This window comes from Myotis nattereri, assembly GCF_964212035.1.
Source record: "Myotis nattereri genome assembly, chromosome: 14".
NCBI classification, from domain to species: Eukaryota; Metazoa; Chordata; class Mammalia; order Chiroptera; family Vespertilionidae; genus Myotis; species Myotis nattereri.
The window spans coordinates 20,110,513-20,135,606 of record NC_138089.1 but is presented as its reverse complement, the minus strand read 5'-3'; the positions used below and the strand labels follow the sequence as shown (position 1 = coordinate 20,135,606).

The 25,094-nt window shown below is 43.6% G+C and overlaps 1 protein-coding gene across 2 annotated transcripts in view; it reads left to right on the top strand.

The window, feature by feature from the left end:
* The window catches only part of CACNA2D3 (calcium voltage-gated channel auxiliary subunit alpha2delta 3), a gene marked incomplete at its 5' end in the record, with an annotated part of 806,336 nt that overhangs the window by 487,253 nt on the left and 293,989 nt on the right, over window positions 1-25,094 (top strand). For both annotated transcript variants that reach the window (XM_081105975.1, XM_081105974.1), the window contains one exon: window positions 18,613-18,691. In XM_081105975.1, the coding sequence (XP_080962101.1) occupies window positions 18,613-18,691 (79 nt within the window). The remainder of the gene's footprint in view (window positions 1-18,612; window positions 18,692-25,094) is intronic.

The window sequence follows — 25,094 nt, the reverse complement described above, 5'->3', positions numbered from 1 at the left end:
GAATCTCATTAAAGATGTATGAAATGTCAAAATTTAGCAAATCTAAAATCTATGCTTAATTTTAGGAGAAATGAGAGCTTTAATTGGCTTATTCAAAGACATCAACAGAAGTAAAGCCAGTCAAGTGAGTGGGGATTCACTGGGACCATCCCCTCTGCTCCTCCCTCTGTAACACTTGGGGATCTGTTTGGGAGAAATATAAATCATTGGGTAAAAACTTCTTGTTTCTGCCCCTCTATGTGGGATACTTGCACCACGAGGGCTTGGACTGATAAAAGGGTTAGCCTCAATGTTGAACACTGTTTAGCTGTCTTGGGACATTTGTTCTGTGTTCATTGATTTAGTAATTTTAATGTAAATAGGCACCCCAGCAGCTGCGTCCCCTTAAGCATATTTTATTTAGCAGCTGAGTTATCCACGTCACTTGGCAGCCATAGATTTTCAATTTTTCCTTGTGCCAAGAGGGCAGCTGGAATAATTTGAGTACTCATTAATTTGGGAGAAATATGAGCTGTGTGAGGCAGACAACACGCGTCTTCTGTATGGTGTTGTACAAGGATAAGCAGATCAGAGGAGAAGCAATTTGCCCTATCCCAAAGGGGCCTTAGAATTTAATAAGCTGGTTATGAAAATTCTATTTCTTTGCAATTTGAAGCATCTAATTAGAGCCTGTAATTTCTCTCCTATAATGAGAGTGGATGAAGGTTAACGTTAGGCCTCCTGGGCCCTTTCACATTCATTTACAGAGAGAAATCAGGTAACGTTGTAGCTAATTAGAACAGGTTATTAAATATTTAGTCCCCCATCTTGATGGAACTTGAAGAACGCATGCATGTTGTTCGGGGATGGAAAATGATAAAGGGAAGTTAAGTTTAATTTTTAATCAAAGGTAAACTTTAGGCAGAATAATGATTTTAGCCCTTACTATCTCAGCCCAATGGCCAGAGAGGCAATTGCCTGCAGTCATCTGAACTGTCAAGACAAAGCAAGATGATGTCAATTTAACTTTATCACTGCGCACATTTACCAAGTTCAAACAGCTGGGATTTATGCATCTTCGTCAAGTACAAAGAACTCGATTTTTATCATAGCAGAGACATAAAAAAAAAAAAAAACCAACTTCTTGATGTTTCAGAATTTGGGTTTTGAGTTTGTAGAATATGAGTGTGTTTGGGGACCATCCTAAGGAGATGCATCATCCATAGATAGGTCTTTCTTCTAGGAGAGGACTCACCGGTAACTGGGTAGTATTGTGTGGAATGAAGTCTGACCTTTCAATAGACTGATAGCCAAGCTCCTGCTTGCTGAGGGTGATAAGTTACTCTTCTCTTGTCATAACCCGGTGATAGCGAACCTTTTGAGCTCGGCGTGTCAGCATTTTGAAAAACCCTAACTTAACTCTGGTGCCGTGTCACATATAGAAATTTTTTGATATTTGCAACCATAGTAAAACAAAGATTTATATTTTTGGTATTTATTTTATATATTTAACAAAGAAAAATCAACCAAAAGAATGAGTTCGCGTGTCAAAGGTGTCATAGGTTCACCATCACTGTCATAACCCAACCCAAATTATCTTCCCAAAGTGAGATTCGGTTCAGTCGGGATGTGTATATCAGCAACCAGTCCTTCGGAACCAATGCTGTGACTGGTCTTCCCTCGGGGCCTGACACAGGGAAAACATCTTCAGGAGGAAATCAGTTTGTGGAAAGCTCCCAGGACTTCTGTACCTTACCCAAAAGCAGGCTCTTAGAAATCCAGAATACTATGAAAGGGCAAAGATGAGCGGGAAGATGAAAAGCTTTATAAAATGAGAAAGATTCTAAGGAGTGACTTTGAGGCATGCATCCCTGGCACTGTTCTAGTGAGATTTAATTTAGCCTGTGAAACCCCACCACTGTTCCAGTTGGTTAATTTGGGGGTGCTTGAAGCATCTTTGCAGATCTGTACAAAATGAATGGCAACTCCCAAAGACCATCTTACTTTGCTACATTGGCTTCCATTTGCCAGTTACTACAAAATGGTTTCTGACGGCAATAATCCTTTGAAAATCGCCTGTTATTGGGGATAATAGCTGGTTGTCAGAGCATTAACCACCCCCGACTTCACTTTGGGCTATTACATAACAAGAGAATGAACTGCTGGTGAGTCTGCCAGGTGTATTAAATTAGATCATGCATTACAGAAGTTCTGTGATGAGGATTAGCATTCAGAAAAGACTATCAGAGGTTGCCAAACTCATTATCTGCTGAGGCAGAGGCTGGCCTCCGGCCTGGGGATGCAAGGCTCGGATTTGGACTGGTAAGCCACTACCTCTGGTCCTTCTCTGCACTCGCATGGAGACAGACAAGGAGCACACCAGCATTTCTCTTCTGCTCTTTTTCTTCTGAAGAAAACCAAAGTCCACTGCATTACCCATAGCCAGTTGCAAAGCTGAAATGACAGTGGCTTCATTCATTTTCTGGTTTCTTAACAGCAGACCTATGTCCTGGGAAGTCTTCTATGGCCGTAGAACAGGGTGGAGTCTGGATTTTGTTCTCTCATCCCCTTAGGACAATAAATGCAGACAGTGGGCCTTCAGATGTATGGCCTCTGGGAGGCTCTGCTGCAGGTCTCAGACACCCATGTTCACTCTTAGTGTTGGCATGTCTCCTTATGCTCGAGACATCTTTCAGGTCAGAATTTGTCCAAAGAGGAGAAGCATGACACCAAATGATGGCTGAATACCTATAGAAGCAAGCTTTCAGCTATGAACATGCAGAAGAATCAGGACTTGCCTATTCTCACCAGTTCTGGGCAATCCTTCATATAGCTATTGTGGAATCCATTTTTGATGTCCTGTGGAATGATACTGCTTTTAATTTTCTGTGGAACATCTTGTGAGATCTGTTTAATAGCATATCACCTCTGGGATGCTTAAGTTCTAAACTGTGGATTTTCCTACCTGAGTGATATCTGGGTGGAATTAGCTATTTGCATCAACACTGTAACCCTAGTTCCTGGTACAGAGCCTGACACATAGTAGATGCTCTGTAAGTATCTGCTGGATGGAAATTTCTTACTGCCTTTTTCTGAAAATAATGTTTTCTTATAACAAAAATATATGTTCACTGTAGAAAATTGATAAAAAAAGCAGATAACAGGAAAGAAATATGTATCACCTGTTATCCAACTGCCAGACAGTATGGCATTAGATATATTTTGCATGCATCTTTCCATTATTTTTCTCTGCATGTGTATTTCCATTTTTTACGGCGTGGATAACACTGTGCATAGCCTTTTGGAATCTATTTTGTTCATTTAGTGATGTCTTTCCAAGTCATTAAGTGATCAACTTTACCATTTTTGCAATGGCTTCATAAATGTTCATAGAATGAGTGTACTAGAATTTGCTTCTGTGGGCGCATTTAAGTGGTTGCGATTTTTCTCTCATATGAACAGTGCTGCAACATATATTCTTTATATTAGATCTTTGCTTTAGTATATGATAATTTCCTTGGGTAACATGGAGAGGCAAACAAGAAGACATCTGGCAAAACTTCTGAAAAGACAAATTAATCTGGTGGTTAGAAACGAAGGCAAATTGGGCTTTCACAGACTAGCAGGCATCTGTACTTTCCTTGAACTGTGAAGGATAAGAGCATCTTATGGAAGTCAGCTATGGGTAAATGTTTAGAAGCCATAGAATGGACTATGGACTGTTATATCAATTCTATTTATATATCTTAGCAAAATAAAAACTTTCAACTTGGTGATAAAAACAATTCCCTAGACTTGATTTCTTGTAAGTGGAATTTCCATGTCAAAGGTTATGGCCAAGTTGTCTTCAGAAAGCTTATGCCAATATATGTTCCTACCAGCAGAAGGGCTATTTCCCAATACTCTCATTGTCATTAACGAGTCATTTTTATGTTGATAGCAAAAGTCAAACAAAAATACCCCCAAATCTTATTTTTATTTAACTTTGTATTTGTTTTTGTGCTTAAAAATGAGATTCAGCATTTTATTCTTTTGTTTGTTTGTTTTTGTTGACAGGTGTATTTCCTTTTCTGTAAGTTACTGATTCATGCCCTTTGCTCTGTTATCGTGTTATCATGTCATAGGGTTGCAGTTAAGAAAATGATCTTTGGGTCCTACCTGCCTTAACTAAAAGGGATTCAGCTGCTGCTTACCTGCTGTGTGATCTGAGGCAGGTTACTACTCTTTTCAGGCCTCAGTTCTCTCATCTGTTAAATGAGAATAATGATAATGTCCCCCTCACTGCAATCGTGTGCAGGTCCCGGCAATGGGCCAATGCTCAACCTCCTTAATTTTAATGTTTGAGTACTCATCTAACCTCTCTATTTCTTTTAGCGTGTTCCTACCCATATAAAGTGATGGGTTGTCCCCATTTAGCCGGTATTTATACCTTTTAGTTTCCTGCAATAACCACGTATGTCATGTGCCATTGAGTCGGCTGCATCTCCTGGCAACCCTGTGAATAATGATGTCCATATAAATTCATTTATCTGACAAATATTTGCAGGCAGCTCCTATGGGTCAGGTGCTGGATTAGGAGTTGGGGAAACAACAGTAAACACGATTGCTATTGCATCTCCACCATGAGCCTTACGCTTCTCTATGTGTTTGTGAGAGAGAGTGTGAGTGTGTGTGTAGCAAACAGAACATAGCCAGGTGACAGAGAATAAAACTTTAAGTTGCACCAAATACTATGTAGGAAATCATTAGGGTCTCAGACAAAAAATATAAGGGGGCTTTTTTTAGATAACATGAGGAGGGAGGGACTTTTGGAGGTAGAAAGTTTTATGATGTGATCTACAGAATGGGAAGGAGCTAGCCATGCTAAAATGTCTCAGTGCAGAAAAGGTGGCATATGCAAAGGTCCTGTGACAGGAAAGAACTCTGTGTGTTCAAGAAATTGGAAAAAGACCAGCCTGGAGGAAGGGGGTGGGGTGGGAATTTGGCAATGGCATGGGAGGGGGGCGGCAAACAGAGGTGGGAGGTAGAACAGGGCAGGGGCCAGAGCATGGGGGGCGGGGTGGGGAGGGGGCGCCTGATTTGTATTCTAAATCAGTGGTTCTCAACCTTCCTAATGCCGCGACCCTTTAATACAGTTCCTCATGTTGTGGTGACCCCCAACCATAAAATTATTTTTGTGGCTACTTCATAACTGTAATTTTGCTACTGTTATGAATCATAATGTAAATATCTGATATGCAGGATGTATTTTCATAGTTAGAAATTGAACATAATTAAAGCATAGTGATTAATCACAAAAACAATATGTAATTATATATGTGTTTTCCGATGGTCTTAGGCGACCCCTGTGAAAGGGTTGTTTGACCCCCAAAGGGGTCATGACCCACAGGTTGGCGACCCACAGGTTGAGAACCGCTGTAAATGGAAAGGAAGGCCTGCATAACTTTGAGCAGAGGCGGGACATATCTGGTTCCTATTGTAAAACACTCTCTCTAAGACAGGATAGCAATAGAGGAGCTCACAAAAGAGGCCTCACTGGTGTTTGTGGCTTAGACAAGGTATTGCTGGAGGAGATGAAAATCACAAGAATTGCATTGAGCAATGAGCTGCAAAATAAGTTATGTATGTCTGCATTCCATGTTATAAATTAGTATCACCTCTAACACTGGCTGTCGTTAGAAGTCACCCAGTGTCTGAAAGAGTGGGTTTCCAGGCCCGTGGAAGATGCTCTGGCTTCATCCAGTGGAGTGTTGTACCCTCAAGAGAAACGTACTTCTCTAGGAAGAGCTGCAATCGCCCAGGGAGGGATTTTTATGATTCGAGATTGTGGAACTTCCTTCAGCCATAGGTCTGTCAGCTTTGGCCAGTCTTGAGGCTCCCCACAGAGAGACACAGAGTTTGAAAAAGCCACCTCAGTTCCAGCACAGTGTCTACCTGGCTCTTCCCTTGATCCGCATGAAAAGTCCTGACCTCAGAAGAACAACAAACAACAAACAATAAATCCGTGAGGACAAGGAAACAGAACAGATTCTAGCTCTCAGACTGCCAACCTTATTTCAGTTTGTATATGCTTTTCTGTTCAAACCCATGCTCCTCTTGGTTTATATGTCACTGATCTGTCTGCCGCCTCCCAGAGCACCTTTCCCCATCATCCCTGCACATTCCATATAAATCTTCTCAGGGTTTACAGCTTCTCTTCATGGCATGAAAGCACCTGGGGACAGCCATGACCTGTTTTCTGTGCCACCTCACCTTCCTCACTGCTCATCTGTCAAATGCCTTTTTTACCAACTTATTTGCATGACCAATACTACTTAAATTTCAGTTGTTTTCTCTTACCTGTGGGATGTAGGGGGTAAAAGAAAAAGGAATAAGGGTTCCTTTTTAAGAACGAGTCTTTGGTCTCCACTATTCTCTTGCCCAACACTAAGAGAAGGAATACGATGACTTTACAATGTAAGGGCTTGACAAAATTCAATACCCTTCAATGGCAAAACCTCTCAATAAATTGTGTCTAGAGGGAACATGCCGGAACATCATAAAGGCCACATATGAAAACCCACAACTAACACTGGGGATGCAGGGGAAAGCTTTTCCCCTAGAATGAGAAACAAGACAGGGTGCCCGCTCTTGCCACACCTCTTCAGCATAGTACTGGAAGCCACAGCCACAGCAGTCGGCAAAGAAACAAAGGCATGTAAAAGAAATAAAGGCATGCCAATAGGAAAGGAAGAACTAAAATTGTGTGTTTGCAGGTGAGATGATCCCATATAATAAAAGGCTAATATGCAAATTGACCGAACTGTGGAACAACTGTTTGCTATGATGCACACTGACCACCGGGGGCAGACACTCAACACAGGAGCTGCCCCCTAGTGGTCAGTGTGCTCCCACAGGGAAGCACTGCTCAACCAGAAGCTGGGCTCAGGGCCGGCCGGCGAGCACAGTAGACATCCCCCGAGGACACTCGAATTGTGAGAGGGTGCAGGCTGGGCTGAGGGACTGCCCCCCCCCAACCCCCCCTTCCCCCCGCAGAGTGCACACATCTCGTGCACTAGGCCTCTAGTATTATATAAAGAAAACCCTAAAGATCCACTGAAAAACTATTAGAGCTAATAGAATGAATTCAGTAAAGTTGCAGGATATCCAATCAACATGCAAAAACAGTTGCATTTTTATATACTAACAACAAAGTATCTGAAAAAGAAAAAAAACAACAATTCTATTTACAATAGCATAAAAACAGTAAAATACTTAGGAATAAATTTTATTAAGAATGTGAGAAATCAGTGTGGTTCACATAGTTAGGACAGAGATAGTATAAAAAATTAAGGGGGGGATCTCAACCAGCAACCTTTGAGACGTCTGGAGTAGTGAATAACAGAACAACAGATCCTTCACCCTATGTTCTTTCATTTCTTCATGTATCATTGCCTTCTTTATTCTATAGAAAGGATTTAGAAAAGTTACAAGTTCCATGAAGGTAGAGACCATGTGTTTTTCTCCCCTTGTGTCTCCGGCATTGAGAAGGGGGTTTAGAATCTAGTGGGTACCCAGTTAATACTCAATGGATGGAAGAGTATGGAGGAGGGCAGTGGATGGAAAACATTAAACAGAAACGATAACACAAATCAGAGGTCAGCTGAAAGAAAAAAAGGGATACCAAAGGCAGGGGCATAAACAGAGCTAAAAACACCCGATCTCTGAGGTGTTTGAGCCTGCCGCGTGAGGACAGCCAATGCAAAGAAGGAGCCGTGGACAGACATAAGATTCCCAGTCTGTAGGATTAAACAATAACAGTTGCTGAGGATAAATTATAACTCTTCCTGATTGAAGACTAGATATAAATTCCCCCTGGAATTCCTCTGAAAGAAGATAATGGCCTCCCCAGTTCCTCCAGAGCTTTCACGCGCCTTCCTGACCCATCATCTGAGGCTACTACTCATCGATGCCAAAATAGTGGTCCTCACCCAGGGGCATGCTCCCATAGGGGGGGGGGGGTTCCAGGTCTTGGGAACACACTGGAACCCCTGGAAGGGGCAGAGGTTGGTGTCCAGGCAATGAGAATCTATAGATTACCAAACCCCACACATTATTCTGATACACAAGCCCCTCCCCCACACCCCAGGGCCATGTCCCTACCTATCTGCCTCTTGGAGAATCACAGGTAAATGGAATTAACACTGTCCTCGACAATATCCTTGCAGTTGTCTGATGAGTCCTTGACTGTCTTATTGACAGTGAGCCCCGGAAGGTGGTAGGTCAGGTGACAGCAGAAACTGCTATTTTCAGCTAATTCTTAGTGACAGGGAGGATTGGTTGGGAAAATAGAGGTGACAAGAACCTTGGAAGAAAACAAATGTGCTAGTTTAGAATTCACAACAGCTGTTGGTTTTAATGAATTTGAGAATGATTTGGACAGAATTCCAAAATCCCAATCCTTGACCTATGACCTTCTGCTGTGCTGATTCAGCAGGTTGGGCAGGGAGTGAGTGCTTTTCTCCAATACTGGCTGCTTCTTACTGTGGGGTTTTGACACAAATCCCAGTGAGAACTCACAAGGGCCACATCTGTGCCCAAGGGCAAATGGGTTCTGTTCCCTGATCCACACCCTTGAGTAGGTGGCAGAAGAAGGCAAAGACAGATTCACGGGTGAGGAACAGTAAGGAAAAAGGAACTTTTCTCTCAGGTCCCAGAGAAAGGCAGGCCTAGTCATGTCTTCAAGCTTCGTACCCTTTGCTATTTTCCTATACATTTTCTCTTTAGAGTCCAGGCAAAAAGAACCATTGGAAGTTCCCTCTTATCATGAACCTAGATAGCCCTGGCCAAGTTCTCAATGGATCTTAATGATTCTCCAAAGGTTAATAGAAGTTGTCATTGTTACACCTCTGATTGTGTTAGGAACTGGCAATTCCATTGTCCCTGGGAAAGACAAATACCAGTGATGACTTGTCAAAACTCTCCCCTAGGGAAAATCCTCTTCTTCACCCACAAAAATCATTTTTCTCTTCAATCAGCCCTCTGGGCAGTGTGAGGGAGCATCTGTGGATAGGAGATTCAACTTTCTTCAGCCCACTTTGTGTGGCGTTATTGAAAAAAAAATCTGAAACACAAGTAAACCCAAGCTTACTGGAATTCATTGCTTCTGACCTGCCTTTTCATTCATTATCTCACTTGCTATTAATCACAGTGAGTTGGATGGGGGGGGGGGGTCAGGGGGGGAGGAGACGATCCACCTGCAATAGGTAGAAAGCACAGCTCACAGGGTTTAACTAACTTACTCAGATCCCTGCACAAGTAAGTGTGGAGTTGGAGCCAACTGGAACCCAGGTCTCCTGATTCCTGGCTGTTTTGAAGGTAACTCAGGATTTGTTTTAATCTGATATGGTAAGGCACACAGACATGGGGATGACTGTCAGGAGGAAAGAAGTTTATTATTCTCATAGTCCCCTAGAAACCAGGGTCATGCCATACCACATAGAGCCTCATGACAGCACCAAGGCCAGATGTGGACAGAGAGAGGGGATTGGTGGGGTGAAGACTTTATTGTGGTTCCCCTGAGAAAAAAGAGGCAAAACAGGGTAGGCAGGCTTAGGATTGAATATTACAGCAGGCTCTGGGGTATAGGGGCTACCCCTAGTTGCCTGGTGCCAGGCCCTAGGGCAAGGGTGGGCAACCTTTTTGTGAGTGCGTGCCCAAACCAGCAAAATCTCTGACTCAATATTCTTCTGCATGCCAATCCTAATTTTTTGAGAACATGTTACGCCAACTTGATATCTCTTAAGGTGTACGTATATGAAGAACCTTAAAGAAATAATAAAATTCATTTGAGCAACAAAAACACAGTATATGATGATGAAAAATACATTTATTTTTTAATGTGTACATGTACACTGGTAGTCCGACAGAAAACTTTGACTCTGTTTGATACTATCAGTGGGACTTTTGCTGCTGCATCACTGATAACAGAGATTTTACATCAGGTTTATATTTCGTGACCTTCAGAGATATGCACGAGCTACTACTTTCATCCGTCAGGCTACTCCTATGATGAGACTTAACAAAATTCATCACTGAGAACAAAGATTCACAAGCGTATGTGGATGAAACCAAAACACTGGTCAGATCTAGGAAGACAGGGAGAGTTAAGGCAGAGGCATAGAAATTGCTCTTCCCCTCTCTCGTCAATCCATGTCTATGGTCTTTAAGATAACTTGTTATGTAAAATTATTTATTTATCTAAGATGCACCTATACTGAATGTATCTGAAAAATAAAAAAGTCGATATTAAGAAAAAAATTGTAAATGGGAGATTATAAGAGAGGGTTTCGCGTGCCAGCAAAAGTTACTGGCATGCCATGTTTGGCACACGTGCCAGGGGTTGCCCACCCCTGCCCTAGGGTGATTAGGACAAGTGAATAATGGCCCAGGCTGTGAGCACCTGAGAAAAGGAGGTGGCAGAGGCTTCGTCTCCGGATTGGTTGGTTTGTATATCCGGGTGCACTTGCAGGCAAGCTGTATACTATCCCCAGGGGTTAGCCGAGCCTGGGAGGGGCGGTCCCTCCACAGTAGCATCGCTCCAGAGAGCAGACCGTCAGAGACACAGAAAATAAACAAAGACATGGTCAATGCACTCACTGACCTGCCCCCTGGATGAATTTCATCACCCCCCTTTGGGGGCGTTGCTGCTTGACTTCTTACTGATCCACTAAGTGGTGTGTGACCTCCTCTGTGCTAAACCAGGCCACAGTCTCTGAGACCCAGAGACCCCCATCTCCTTCACTTTGACAAAACACGTGACCATGAAACTGAACTGCCACCCCCTGGCTGGGAGATTACTACAGGGTGATTTTTTTTCTGATTTGGGATCTTTTCAATACCGCACACGAGGTAGCAGGGACTGTGCTTGAGAGGACGGAGATTGTACAGATTCGCAGAGCGTCCCCAAATGACAGTTCATTTTTCATAATGATCTATGATATTCATTTGTTGAAATTTTATTACTTTTGTAATTTAATTCAATTTTTCCCATTTCATTGCTGCTCGGGGCAGCGTTATCTTATTTGCTTCTCTCATCTTCCATATGAGGATGTTTCTCTTTTTATTATGAGCACCACGGCGTCCAGATTAAAGCTGCCTGTTCAATAGAACTGCTTCCACTGGTATCAACCTGCCCTGAGCCCACCTCTGCTTGTGCAGCATTTTCAGGGAGACACATGGGGGCAGTGATTTATGAAGCATTTTAGGGATAATCAAGGCCCAACCCTCATCTTCGGCTTAGAGATTAAAGATCGTATTCAGAAACGTTTCTCTGCATCAGCAATCATAGAAATGAGCAAATAATACTAGGAGTGGATTAGGAATATGTTTTATGAAGATACAGATGAAGAATATATTGAGCAACATCAAATTGACTTTAAAGCATAAAGATATCGGGAGACATCTCCCTAAAGCTGAAGTCATGCACCATTTTTGAGAAATCCTGGAGGTATTTTAGGAAATGATTGAGTTGGGCAGTGAGTCAGAAGGGTCAGGAGCCGGTGGGAAGACGTGCAGGTGAGTCCTCCGGATTACTGGCAGAAGCTGCCACTTAGCTGAAATAAAATTCAGAACCCATGGGTGTGGGCACCTGTAGGTGCTGGAGGACTCTTTTTTAGCAAATTTCATTTATATCTATAACCCATATAACTTGCAGGTTTTTAAAGGTAGAAATACTGAGTCTATAGTTAAACGTTATTTTACAATAGAAGATTGCTTTCTCTTTCCTATAGCAGGAAAGACTGTGATTCCAGAGGCTGCTAAGTGCTCCGGCCCATGCCCTGTCCCCGGCATCTGGGGGGGAAGAGTGGGCTTATTGTAATCTCAAGAAGCAGTGCTTTTCGTGTAAACACCAGCTCAGCAGCCACAGGCATCGGGCACAGGTCTGCCCTTTCCTGCTTGCCCAGGCTGGTCGATGTCTGATAGGCCTGCCTTGTTGGATTGACACAAGCTTCTTTCAAAATGTCATCCTGAGCCAGTGCCTCTTTTTTTGTCTTTAACCATCCACTGGGCTGTTCAGTCTCGACCCTGAGCGCTCAATAGAAGCATCTTTATTGGGAATGGCGTCAGTGTTTTCTTTTCCTTTTTTCTTATTTATTGATTGATTGATTAAATTGATTGGGTGACGTTGGTCAACATTCCAGTGATTTCTTAGTCCCAGTCCCGCTTTCCTTTGCTCAGGCCTCCTCTTCTTTGTGCTATTTTTTTTTTTCTTACGTGTTGGATTTAGACCACCTGTGTCAGACCCACCATGAGCACTTTTGAAAAATCTAGATGCCTGGGCTTAATCTGAATCTCTTGAGGGTGGGTGCTGGGGGCACTGCCTTTCACATGTGATTGAAAGCACCTAGGGCAGCGGTTCTCAACCTGTGGGTCGCGACCCCTTTGGGGGTCGAATGACCCTTTCACAGGGCTCGCCTAAGACCATTGGAAAACACATACATAATTACATATTGTTTTTGTGATTAATCACTATGCTTTAATTATGTTCAATTTGTAACAATGAAAATACATCCTGCATATCAGATATTTACATTACAATTCATAACAGTAGCAAAATTAGTTATGAAGTAGCAACGAAAATAATTTTATGGTTGGGGGTCACCACAACATGAGGAACTGTATTAAAGGGTCGCGGCATTAGGAAGGTTGAGAACCACTGGCCTAGTGATTCTGATGCCCAGAGAAGTCTGACAGCACTCTCCACCCTGGCCAGAGCCACCTTCACCTCTCACGTGAAACATTTCCGTGGCCTCCTACTTAGCGTCTCTGTTTCTACGCTTACCTCCCTGTGGCTGTGGTTCTCAAACTTGGCTGCACAGTGCAGCTCCATAGGAGATTAAATGTCTGTCCTGCCTGATTTAATTGATCTGGGATGGGACCTGAGCATGCAGAATTATATCATCACGGGAGAATCAGGGCAGCCGGGATGAGCCCAACGGTCCATGGCTATTCTCCACACGCAGACAGAAGGGCCTTTTACAATTTTATATGTTGCTCATGTCAGGCTTCTGCTCAGTCCCCCTGTGGTTTCTGTTTTTCTGGGAAAAAATAAAGCCCACTGTCTAACGGTTACCACAAAGGCTCACATGATTTGGCCTCTGTTGTCTGTCCAAGTTCATCCCCTATGGCCTCTTCTAGCTGACTCCACCCATCCCTGCTGGTCTCTTCCATATCCTTGAGCATCCCTAGGTACCATCTGGTCCCTTCGCCTGGAACATTCTTCCCCAATAGCCATATGTCTTACTCCGCCACCCCATTTGGTCTGGATTCCTGCTCAAATATCACCTTATCAGCGAAGCTTTCCCTCCCTTCCTTCCTAAAACAGCTGCCTCTATTGCTCTCCATTGCCTTACATTGTTTTATTTTCTTCTTAAGTGTTTAATCCAACAAATAAACATTTTATGTGAATTTGCCATTTATGAACTGCTTCACTTTCACAAAAATCTAAACTCGCTTAGGACAGAAAGTTTGTTTTATTTATTCATCAGATCCCCAACACATAGTAAGTGCTTGGAAGTTACTTGTGATGGGTAGTGAATTGCTGCTTTTGGACTGTCTCAAAAACATGGGCATTGGTGACCTGCCGCTCATTACTAGGGACCTGTGAGTGGCAGCAGCCTGTTTTCTGGCTGTGCAATGCCCCCTGATAGCTTTACTGGCAGCTGCTTCCCTCCCCTATTTTAATGGTTGTAGAAAGGAGGGAATTTGACCCATGACCCCTGCGAATAAGACTACCTATAGTCACCAAAAGTTGAAAGGAATGACGCCCCCTCAAGTTTTTGCTGGAAATTGCATCTATATGAGAAAGAAGCATACATCTATTTTTTTGAAAAACTGGGTTGTTTTTTGTTTGTTTCATTTGGGAACTTTTATACTCAGTAGATTAAGTTATGTGACTTTGAACTTTGAAATGTCCACATCTTAAGATTTTATTAAGCCTGACTGGGTTTAAAGAACATTTAAAGACATCCAAACTTACATGGAAGATCAAAATGAACTAATAGGTCGATGCAGACATTTTTCCACCCTGCCTTTGTGCCGGTTAATGAAAGCGGTGCCGTCCTGCCTGCAGACAATGAGCGCGGAGGCCTGGCTCTCCCGGGAACTCTGGTGTCTCCTGACAATGGTCCTGGCTGAACTGTGCCGTGATGCCTTTTCATGATACGCACCTGGGCCTCAGGACCACCCTCGATCTGCTAAGGCAACTTGTCACATCAGAAAAGTGGTTGGACTCAAGGCAGACTTGTGAAAATTTGTTTGATGGCACTTCCTAGGGAAATAATCTCCAACCCTTGGAAATAAAATCCATCAGGCAACAGGATCTGTCAGTGATGGAAATGAGGAACAATTTAAGTCTGTTACACAGAGGTTTGGCACTCAGTTAATTGAGCAGTGGAATAAGCAGCCCACCCAGGAAGGTTCGAGGCCACGTTTAATTTCCACGTATCATCTCTTCTGTGTTTGATGTTCGCTGCCATGTTTATGCTTCCTATGTCCTTACAGAATGGTTCCCGAAACAGGTGTGTCCTTCCTTCCTTCCTATTTTAAGGGGTTTCTAATTATTTTTTAATATGTTTTTGTTGATTTCAGAGAGAGGGAGGGAGAGAGAGAGAAACATCAATTACGAGAGACAATCATTGATCAGCTGCCTCCTGCATGCCCCCTACTTGGGATCGAGCACAATTCCCGGGCATGTGCCCTGACCAGGAATTGAAATGCGACCTCCTGGTTCATGTGTTGACCCTCAACCACACTAGTCAGGTGGGATCTCTAATTATTAAAGCAATACTTATTCTTTTGTGAAAACATTCAGATGAAATTGAAATTTTGGAAGTAATAAGTGTAAGTCTCTTTGTAGAAAAAAAATAGGACTCCATGTTACACAATATCCTACCACCTGCTTTTTCCCCTTACCAATTTCTGATGGATGTCTTTCTACATGAATACATAGCTGCATGGTGTTCCCCTGCATGAATAGACTATACGTTTTTAGCCAATCAGCTATCATGAAACACTTAAGATTTAAGTTTTTGACCATTACAAATAATGACACTGAACATTCTTGTATTTTATCATTTTAGTGTATTTGTGAAAATGTATAAAATTGAGTTACAGGGCTTTAAGAGGTCATAGTTCTCCTTCCCCTTCCAGTCATCTGTGTTACCACCTTGGCCCCCAGAGGCATTGTATTTGTTATCCTGCCTGTCCTATGAATGCCTAGAGGTAGAATTACTGGTTCTAAAATATTACAACTATAAAATTTGATGGCTATTGTTAAATTGCTCTTCAAAATATTTATTTTGGGTGAAATCTCTTTTCTTTGTGTTGCCAGTTGAAAGGCAGACTTGTGAGAAGTCCAGGGTATGAACCCAGCATCGTTTGATTATGTTTATTTTATAGGCAGAGATGCAACAAGTCGTTTCCATGCCATTTCTACTCAGATAAAGAGGCCAGTCCCCTGGGAGCCAAGGAACGCACATCAATGGAAATATTAAAGATGATTCTGATTTTCTTTCGCAAACCAACAAAACAAATACACTGCCATAAATCCTTTAGCACATACCTGACCCAGGGGACGGTGCTGACTGTAGAAGCCACAATGTTGGTGGTGGTGGTGGGGGGTGTGTGGGCTGATTTTCATTATTGTGATGGTTGTTAGCACAATTACTCTTGAGCAATGCAATCATGTCTGGTCTGAAATTTGGCACAATCCTACTGGTTTTCCAAATGGGTTGCCATCTTTTAAAATCAGGAATTATGGAATGATTCGCAGCATTGTTCTAGAGTTTTAACTATGCCTCTGAGAGAACTCAGTTTATCCTGTGGCTCTTCATCTGGAGAGCAGAGGAGGTTTGGCACACACAGGCACCTCTACCCAAAACCAACTGGGTTGCTTTGTGACGGGTCTTTTCCGCTTTGCCTACAAGATAGACTCATAGCTGCATTTCCTGAGAGCCATCTATTATGCTTTCTGCTTGGTTAAGAGAAAGTGGGCATGCAAGTTTTTATCAATCTAGGGTTTCCTCTTTAAATAGCTTAAGTGGGAAATGGACGGCAAAGTGCTATGAAAGCAGCCTGGGTCGGGTCTCAAGAGCCTGGAGTCCAGTCTGTCTCCTGTGGATGCTGGCTCTGGACCTCGGAGCTGGGTGGGGATTTCTGTGTTGGAAGAACCAGCGTCTGCAGGGGGATAAGAGGGGACCCCAGTGTTATCTGAGGTCTCAGGACTCAGAGAGAACTCTGATTAGATCAGGACTTGAAACTAATCAAGTCCCTTTATTTCACTGGGCCTCTGTTTCCACTAAATCAGTCATCAGCTATCTGCCAACAGTGCGCAGCCAGGCAAAGTGAACAGGGACAGCGCTGTGTTGGAGGGTCAGTGGTAACCACCTTGGCTACATGGACCCCAGTGGGAATAGTGGGGGAAGGAGGGAGGGGAGTGAAGACAGGCCAGGCTTCCCGGCCGGCTCCTCCACCAGGAAGCCCCCTTGAAGGGTGAAATGACTACCTCACCAAAGGAAAATGAGGACAGACTATGGCTACATAACGATCATGTATTTTTTAAACATCTTTTTAGTTGGAAATAAACCATCACTTAAAAACTAGTCTTCAAGTTGTAATTCCCAGATAAGCAGATATTCCTAATTATAACAAAATCTTCATTTTTGGCACTCATATATTTTTATTCACTCATGTCTGGATCCGTGATGTTACGGGCACTGTGCTCCATGGGGCCACGGCCAGGGGCAAGAGACCTAGCTCTTCTTTTCCCTCATCAAGTGGACAGTCTAGTGGAGATCAATCTCACAGAGGTAACCACACAGATATTAGTCAACCACAGTGGGAAAAAGGCTCTGAAGGAGTAGTGACGGTGCCTGAACTGGTCTGGATGTGACCAAAGGACTGAACTTGGCCTGCCAGGAGTTTTATTTGGACTGTGTAGTGTTGACCCACATCTCACTTTAAATTTGAATGAAAGGGCTTTAACATTTTTAATTCTTTATCTTTCTTCTATCTAACCCTCACGTACCACTTTGGGAGCAGGGTTGTGGTTTATTTAAAATAATTCTGTCTGATCATTTCACTTAGCACAGTATTCTCTAAGTGCATCCATGTTGTTGCAAATGGCAAGACTTCATTCTTTTTATGGATGAGTAATTTTCCCTTCTCTTTCTCTCTCTCCCCTTTACTCTCTATATCTTATCTCTCTTTGTTGATATCATATCTTCTTTATCTACTCACTTATCGATGGACACCTAGTTTGCTTCCATGTGTTGGCTATTGTAAATAATGCTGCAGTGATATATGGGTACATAAAGAGTGGGGCAAAGATAGATCTACAGTTGTTCATCTGTAAAATAATACAATAATTAATACATAAAATACTAGAATAAACTCTCTGATTTGAGTACTTACAACTGTAAACTTACTTTTGCCCCACCCTGTATATCTTTTCAAATTAATGTTTTTGTTTTCTTCAGCTAGATATCCAGATGTGGAATTTCTGGGTTGTATAGTAGTTGTATCTTTAATTTTTTGAGGGACCTCCGTACTGCTTTCCGTAGTGGCTGCACCAATTTGCAATCCCACCAATAATGTAAAAGGGTTTCCTTTTCTCTCCATCTTCTCCAAATACTATATGATTTCCCTTATGTGTCAAATCTAAAACACAAAACAAACAAAGCAAAAAAGAAACAGACTCTTAGATACAGGGAACAAACTGATGGTTGCTAGAAGGGAGGAGAACAGGAGAATGGGTGAGAAGGGTGAGAGGGAATAAGAGGTACAAAGCTCCAGTTTAAAGATAAAAGTCATGGAGATGGCATGTACAGCATTGGGAAAATAGTCAATATTACTATAATAAACTTTGCATGGTGACCAATGGTCACTAGTATTGTGATGATCACATCATGAGAAATATAGTGTTGAGTCACTGTTGTACACCTGAAACTAATATATAATGTATGCCAACTATCATAAAAAACAAAGTATTCTGCCCTCATGAGAGAGAGTTAGGAAAAGAATAGAACCGGGGTTTTACATGTGTTGGAGCCAAAACCTCAGGAAGGCTTGAGAGGGTCCCCATTGGTCTCCTGGCTGCAAGCTATGCCTCTTGTCCCAGTTATTTACCTCCTAAGATCAAGCTAGGGACCACAGATGGCAAGAGAGTGTCTGCAGCCTGTCCTCGCCACTGGGGGGAAATGTTGAGGGTCTTTCAGTGGCGTTTTTATTCCCAGGAAGAGCACACTCTGCATTTCCTGTGCGGATCTGGGCCAGACCTGGATGCTCCTTGTCCATATGTGTGCAGCAAAACACGACCCGTAATGTTGCCAGTCTCCCATTTCACGTTGTTCTCCTTTGTCGCGAGCTCCACACCGAAAAACAACCACCACCAATGCCACATGGTTTCAAAGATCAAAGGCCCCAGTTCTGAATATATTTCAAGCTAACTGTACTTCAAATGTTTTAAATATGTTCCTCCAGATGGGAAGCATGGGGCATTAACGAGGTAAACCACATGTGCGTGAGCCGGGATGTGGTCTGTGCAGGACAGTGAAAACACAGCGCTGATCCGTGCGTTTGCCTTCCCCTCAGGTCCGCATCTTCACGTACCTCATTGGACGGGAGGCAGCTTTTGCAGACAATCTCAAGTGGATGGCCTGTGCCAACAAAGGTAGGTCCCTCTGATGGGCCTGGATCCCAGTGCCTTCTCCTTGGATGCGCAGAAATCAAAGATAGTCATGAGGAAGTGGAGAATTCTAGAAGACGACTGTGAATTCTAAGATAAGGTCTGGGTGTTTCTAAATGATTTTTTATAAACTTGTAACAGCTTCTCCCAAAATATGCTTATAAAGTTTGAGGACATAGTCAAGTGGAGTGGCTGAGCCTCTCCACTCTACTGCTCAGTAGCTGAGGGGCCTTGGGAGAGTTACTGTGGCAGAACCGTTTACTGTGCACCAAATATCCACGTGCTTGCTCAGCATTCCTGGTCCCTTGAGCCCCTGAGGGGCCTCAACACTGGTTCTGGCCAATAGTCTTTAAGCAAAACCAACCTGGTCATTTCTGGGATAATGCATTTAAGAGCTGGTGCGGTAGTGTCTACGCTCTGGCTCTTGTGAACTCTGAAACTACATAATGGAATAGTCATGAAATGAACAACCTTCATCAGCCTGGGGCCCTGAGTCATCACATGGAGCGAGTGCCTTTCCACTCCCCCTGTTCCCTGCCATAGGCCAGCCCACACTGCATACACAGTGTGTGTGATGAGCCTTAGTGTTAAGCCACTGGGGTTTCCGGTTTCCTATGTTCCCATAGCATGACTTAGCCTACACAACCAATTAAGTCTAGTTTGAGTTAAAACAAAGTTATTTTAGTTGCAAGCAACCAAAGTTGCTCCCTGAAATTAAAAAGGGGAGTGTTTTGGAGAGAGAGGGGAGTGACTCAGAATCTAGACAAGGGAGGGAAACTTGTGTCCCAGGAGGACAAGGGAGCTGTGTTTTGTTTTCTTTCCCTTCTTGGTTTCCTTCTACCCTCTGTGCATTCTTCCCTCTGTAGGTAGACCTTCTCTGCTGTGGCATGGGCATATTCAGAAATTCCCATCCTATGCCATGTACACCTCTCTATCTACACAGCAGGATATGATATTAGAAAGGAGTTTTTATCTTCTCCATTTGAGACTGATTGATCCACAACTTTAAGTTCTGATTTTTAAGTCCCCAACCTTCCTCCCAAAAAGGATTATGACCCCAGCTTGGTCCAGGACCCCCCTGCTGATTTGGGTATGGGCAGAGATAAGCCCACAAAGAAAAAACATATGCACTCTGAGGGGTTCAGCACTGGATAGGGGTGGGAAGTTCCCAGAGAAGAGGGGTATGGCCCGGCAGATAAACCTCAGCCTGTCTCTCCCATTGCTTGGCATTGTCTTTAACGATCTGCTTCTACTTGCAACAATATTTTAAGCACGTCTCATTTTCCGCATTGAAAAAGTGGAGACGTGCATGGAAGTCAACATTTCCTTGAAGCTATTAATAACACATTCTATGATTATTTTAGTTTATTGGCTGGCTCCCCTCTCTATAGGTATCAGTAATATGATTATCTCAGAGCTAATGCATTTGGCTCCATTTCAGGGGACACATGGGAGGACCGCGGGCCTGAGGGGGTGGAAGCCGATGCATCCTCTGTTTCCTCTGAGGAAAGGGTCCATTCTTGAAACAATTTTTGGAACTTTGTTGACATTTGAAAATCTTGAGTGAGCTCCACTTTTCCTGTTTTTCTTTTCCCCTTTATTCTGCGGTCTTGAAAAAAAAAAAAAAAAAGAGAGTTCCTTTCCATTTTTTAAAAAAAATGTTGCTGTTATTCTTGCCACGTTGAATTGCAGTTCTCCCATCGGCTAGGATGCAGTTAGTCATGGGTTATTGTTTTTACCACTGTCTGTGTCCAGCTGATGAAAATTACTCAAATTGAAGTCTTGTCTTAATCAACTAATATTACACCATAATTTAGTTTTAGTCATTGTTTATAAGAATCTCTGAAGCATCCTTTTGAAGATAGTTTAGTCAACTTGGAGTATTTCAGGGCCTGGCTATAGCATTCAGCCCTTTAGATGTAAAAGTTCTGAGTACAGCCACTTGGAAAATCCAAGGAGGTAATAGTAGCCGCTGAGCTGGCTGGGCCTTGGATTCCACAGTGATTCTCCTTCCCTTCCTGTCTAAATCCGGTCATTTCCTTCCCTGCCAGAGCCAGGCCCTCTCAGAAGTTTCACCTCCTTACTCCGCTTCTCTCCTGAAGGGCTTCGGGAATAAAATGTCATTGTTTACCACTCTTCAAAGTAGCAGCTGCCATCAAAACGTTAGGTTCCAGTCATCTGTGCCCATGTAAACATTGGCTTCGCGTTGCGTCAGTTATGGGGTTTTAGACCACGTAACATCAGTGAGCAAGTATTCTTCTATGGTCATTAATTAAATCATTGTTTATAGTCTCAGATTGTTATAGTATGGAGGCAGCATAACATTTTTCATCTCAAGTGACATGAGGTCCAGAGGGGCCCCCCTTACATATTTTCATCCTGACTCAGACCAGTGCTTCAGTGAAATGAGTCATTAACATTCAGGGCCCAGAGCAGACTCGGGGAGAGCCCAGGGGAGCCCAGGGAGAAGCTTGTCAGTGGCCGGGCCGGGCCTGGCCATGGTGGCGCTGGGGAGGAGCAGGAGCTGGGCCCACACACCTTCCCCAGTCGGGGGGCGAGGAGCCACTCTCCCTACAGAATTACTTGCTTGCAAGTCTGGTAGCCATGGAGACTGTTCTCAGCCATTGGACCTCAGACATGTCCCCTGGAAATGGGTATCTGGGGACGTGTACACGGCTTGCAGGAGTTCTCTGCCTCCTCTCATCTACTAGCAAAATCCAGAGAGGCCTGGAGCTCATTGATTTGTTTCATGTTATGCATAACTAGGCCCTATCTTGAGGGAAACGGCCCTAATGAGGAAAAGCAGCAAAGCATTTTAAATCCATTAAAGTGATCATTGCCACTGTACAGTGGCTGGTGGAATATGCAGTTCTGAGTTCATACTATTGGGTAAATAAGTGAACTGGGAAAACTGCAGAGAGGGGCCGACGCGGCCCGATACGCCATAAAGTCATGATGACCTTCTCTAATGTTCAGTGTGCCAGGATTTTAAACAAGCACCGCCCGCGTCTCCTTTGGAAGTCAGCGAAGGGAGCGCTTTCCAGCTGTGCAAATAGAGGGGGCCTCCCTATTTGGGCTCTCAACCCATCAGTCATCGTTCGGGCGAATGGAAAGGCCACAGGAGTCTCTCTTGGTTGTCTGCTCCGCTTGTCCCTTTCTGATAGGTTAATGGTCATTCTCTCCTTATTTGAAAGCGAGCTAGTGGCCTGAGCCCTCCTTGGAAGTTCAGACCCGCAGCCCTTTTTCCATGAAAAAATTCTTACCCTCACGCTGCATTTGTTTCCAAGAGTCTTGGCCCCTAAAAGATAGCTTCACACTTACGAGGCCACAGTGGTGGTAGGTGAGGGTGGGGGAAAGTGGCAATCCAACTTTCACTATTGGAACAAGTGGAAGAAGGCACAAATGGTGTTTATTCAGATAAGTTTGTGTAATATTTTTTGTACCCTTTGACCAATATCACCCCAATTCCCCTAACCCTCAGCCCCTGGCAACCACCATTTCACTCTCTATGTCTACAAGCTCAGCTTTTTTAGGTTCCATATGGATTCCACATATAAGGGATATAATTCAGCATTAGTCTCTGCCTGCTTAACCTCACATAGCATAATCCCTGCAGCTCCATCCATGTTGTCCCAAATGGCAAGCTTTCCTTCTTTCTCATAGCTGAGTAATACGCCACTGTGTATGTGTATGTGTGTGTGTGTGTGTGTGTGTGTGTGTGTGTGTGTGTGTGTTTGAAGTTGTGTACATGCCATAGAACATGAAGATGCTGCCCCTGTTATTTATAACAACTAAGGATGACCAACTAAGTGTCATCCTTAGTTGTTATAAGGTTGTGCTATGCAGGTAGAGTGCAAAAGTACTTTTGTGACGTATTTCTTTTGACCCTCACTAAAGCTCTTTTAGGTGCTTGGGAAGAAAGCTGAGATCTAGTTTTCTTTTTCTAAAAAAATTATATTTTTATTTATTTCAGAGAAGGGAAAGGGAGAGAGAGAGAGAGAGAGAGAGAGAGAGAGAGAGAGAGAGAGAGAGAAACATCAATGATGAGAATCATTGATTGGCTGTCTCCTTCACGTTCCACACATGCTCTGACAGGGACTCGAACCATGACCTCCTAATTCATAGGTGAATGCTCAACCACTGAGCCACAGAGGCTGGGCAAGATCTAGTTTCCCTGCCCCAGGTTACCAGCTAGCAGGTGGCAGAGCCAGAGGCTGGCCCAGTGATCCGAAGCCTGAGCCTCACTTCCCCAGATCGTGAGGTTACCTCTCTTTGGGGAGAAGAAAGTGTTTCATGGAGGACTCCTGCATGTCTTCCAGAGTTTGAGACTCTAGGAAAAGGAATGTAGAGGTGGAGGAAAGACTTGGTCAGCTAATAAAGACCAAGTGGGATTTCTACCCGGCCTGTGTGTTCCAGAAACGGCCCTGCATCCGCTTGTGTGGGCATGTGGTTCAGTTTCTGATGTTTTACAAAGCGGGACATTAAGGCTCTGAGAGGAGATGAGGCAGTTTGGGGTGTGGGTGCTGCCTGTGGGTGCTGCGACAGAGCTACAGACAGGCCAGCCTTCCTAGCTCCGTCACGTGATCCTTTAAATGACCTTTCCTAACATGAAATTTAAAATGTAACATTATTCACAAAGGAAAAGGGTTGTTTCTAAATTTGAGAGTTTGGCTGATTCTGATGGCTTCACACTGGAGACCCTCACTCTCTGGTGGGCACATGCCCACGGAGGCAGCGGGTAGGGGCCTGGCCCCATGGTCATTCCCTCCAGGTCAGTTCTTTCCAACTCACTGGACATGTGCCCTTTGGCTCCAAGGCCCACCGGACCTCTTGCTGGATGTCTGTGAAGGTCCGGGGGGAGGTGGAGGTAGGAAGTTGTTTATAAATTGCATATCTTTTTACATAAATAAGTGCTTTGTCAGTAGCATGTGATGCTGATGGGGAGGAGGAAGAGGAGAACACTGTTGTCCAGAAGGGAGGCAAACGAGGTCACACCATCGACTTCACTGCCCACTCCACTGTCCTGAGGCGACTGAAATCTGAGCTTTGTCTTATTCAGAGAGGAGTGTTTGTAAAGGGAGTGGTGCCTCACAGCAAAGGTGAACGGGGACTTGGCGTGGGAGATAGATGGCCAGAGTCTCCAATGAGGAGCCAACTGGGACCCTCAGCTCTGACGTCATTGCAAAGCAGAATAATGAATGATGGAGCTTCTCATCTAAAGGCACCTTTTAGACAAGGGACTCCTAAGAAATCTAGAGGTGAGGGTGGCAGAATCTCAGAAATACAAAGCACCGGGCTGCGTGTGGTTGATCACAGGGAGCAGTTGTAACCCGGAGTTCACAGGAGGCTCTCTGAGGAATAAAGTACATAAATAGATGTTACGTAGAAAAATGAGAAGACCATTTGTAATAGGTGGCTAATTACAGCATTAATTACTCCTTGGTAATTACTGAATGATTGCTGATTCTGTTTTCCTACATGATATATGACGTCCAAAAGGGCTCATTAAAGAAGAGAATAAACATTCAAGAGCTAGAATTTAAAAGAAAAAAAAAAGGAGGGGAGCAGGGAGGAGGGAAAGGAGCCAGTTCAGAGAATGCAGAGGGAAAACAAGGGAAGCGTCTATGGTTACAGCCAAAGCGTCCAGCCCTCAGCGACTTCCTGTTATCCATCAAAAGTACATTTGTTAACTAAAACTTAGATGAAAACATTTGAAAGCAAGAAAGGGTCTTTCAGAAAGGTTGGAGATTTTAATGGGTTGGGGTTAGATGATTAAATTTGCATGAAGCTTTGCAGTATACGTTATTAATATTATTTGTATAATCTCAGCTTCTCTTACCTTCTATACATCTGCATGCCTGGTCTATATTTTGAAATATAAATTAGAACTGGGCCCTGGGTTTTGAGTAGACCTTTGGTGCTAATTATTGAGCATTTCCCAGGAACCTCAAGGAGAACCATGCATTTCCCCACCCCATCCTCAACTTGTCGTGGCCACAGAGATGCAGACAGCCCATTAGGGGAGAACTCCTGGGGAGGACCTCTGAGCAGCCACATGTGTCTGTTCTTTTCTGAAACAGGAAAAAGCAGTATCCTCAGTGGTCAAGGGTAAAGGTTCTGGAATCAGACGAACCTGGGTTGGAATTGATCTGGGACGAATCACTGAGTTCTCTGCTCTGTTTCCTACTGATACAGTGAGCCCATGAGTTGCCCAGGCCCACAGGGGCAAGATGCATGCCAGTAAGACCCCAGTGGGTATCCCTGCATTGCTAACCCATATGTGGGCTCTGGGAATTCTGCTCCTGACAAGACAGGTGCTCGTTTTTTGTAATATTTCATGGAGCTAATATTCCAATGAAAGAGAACATAGTAAACAAGTAAGTCAGAG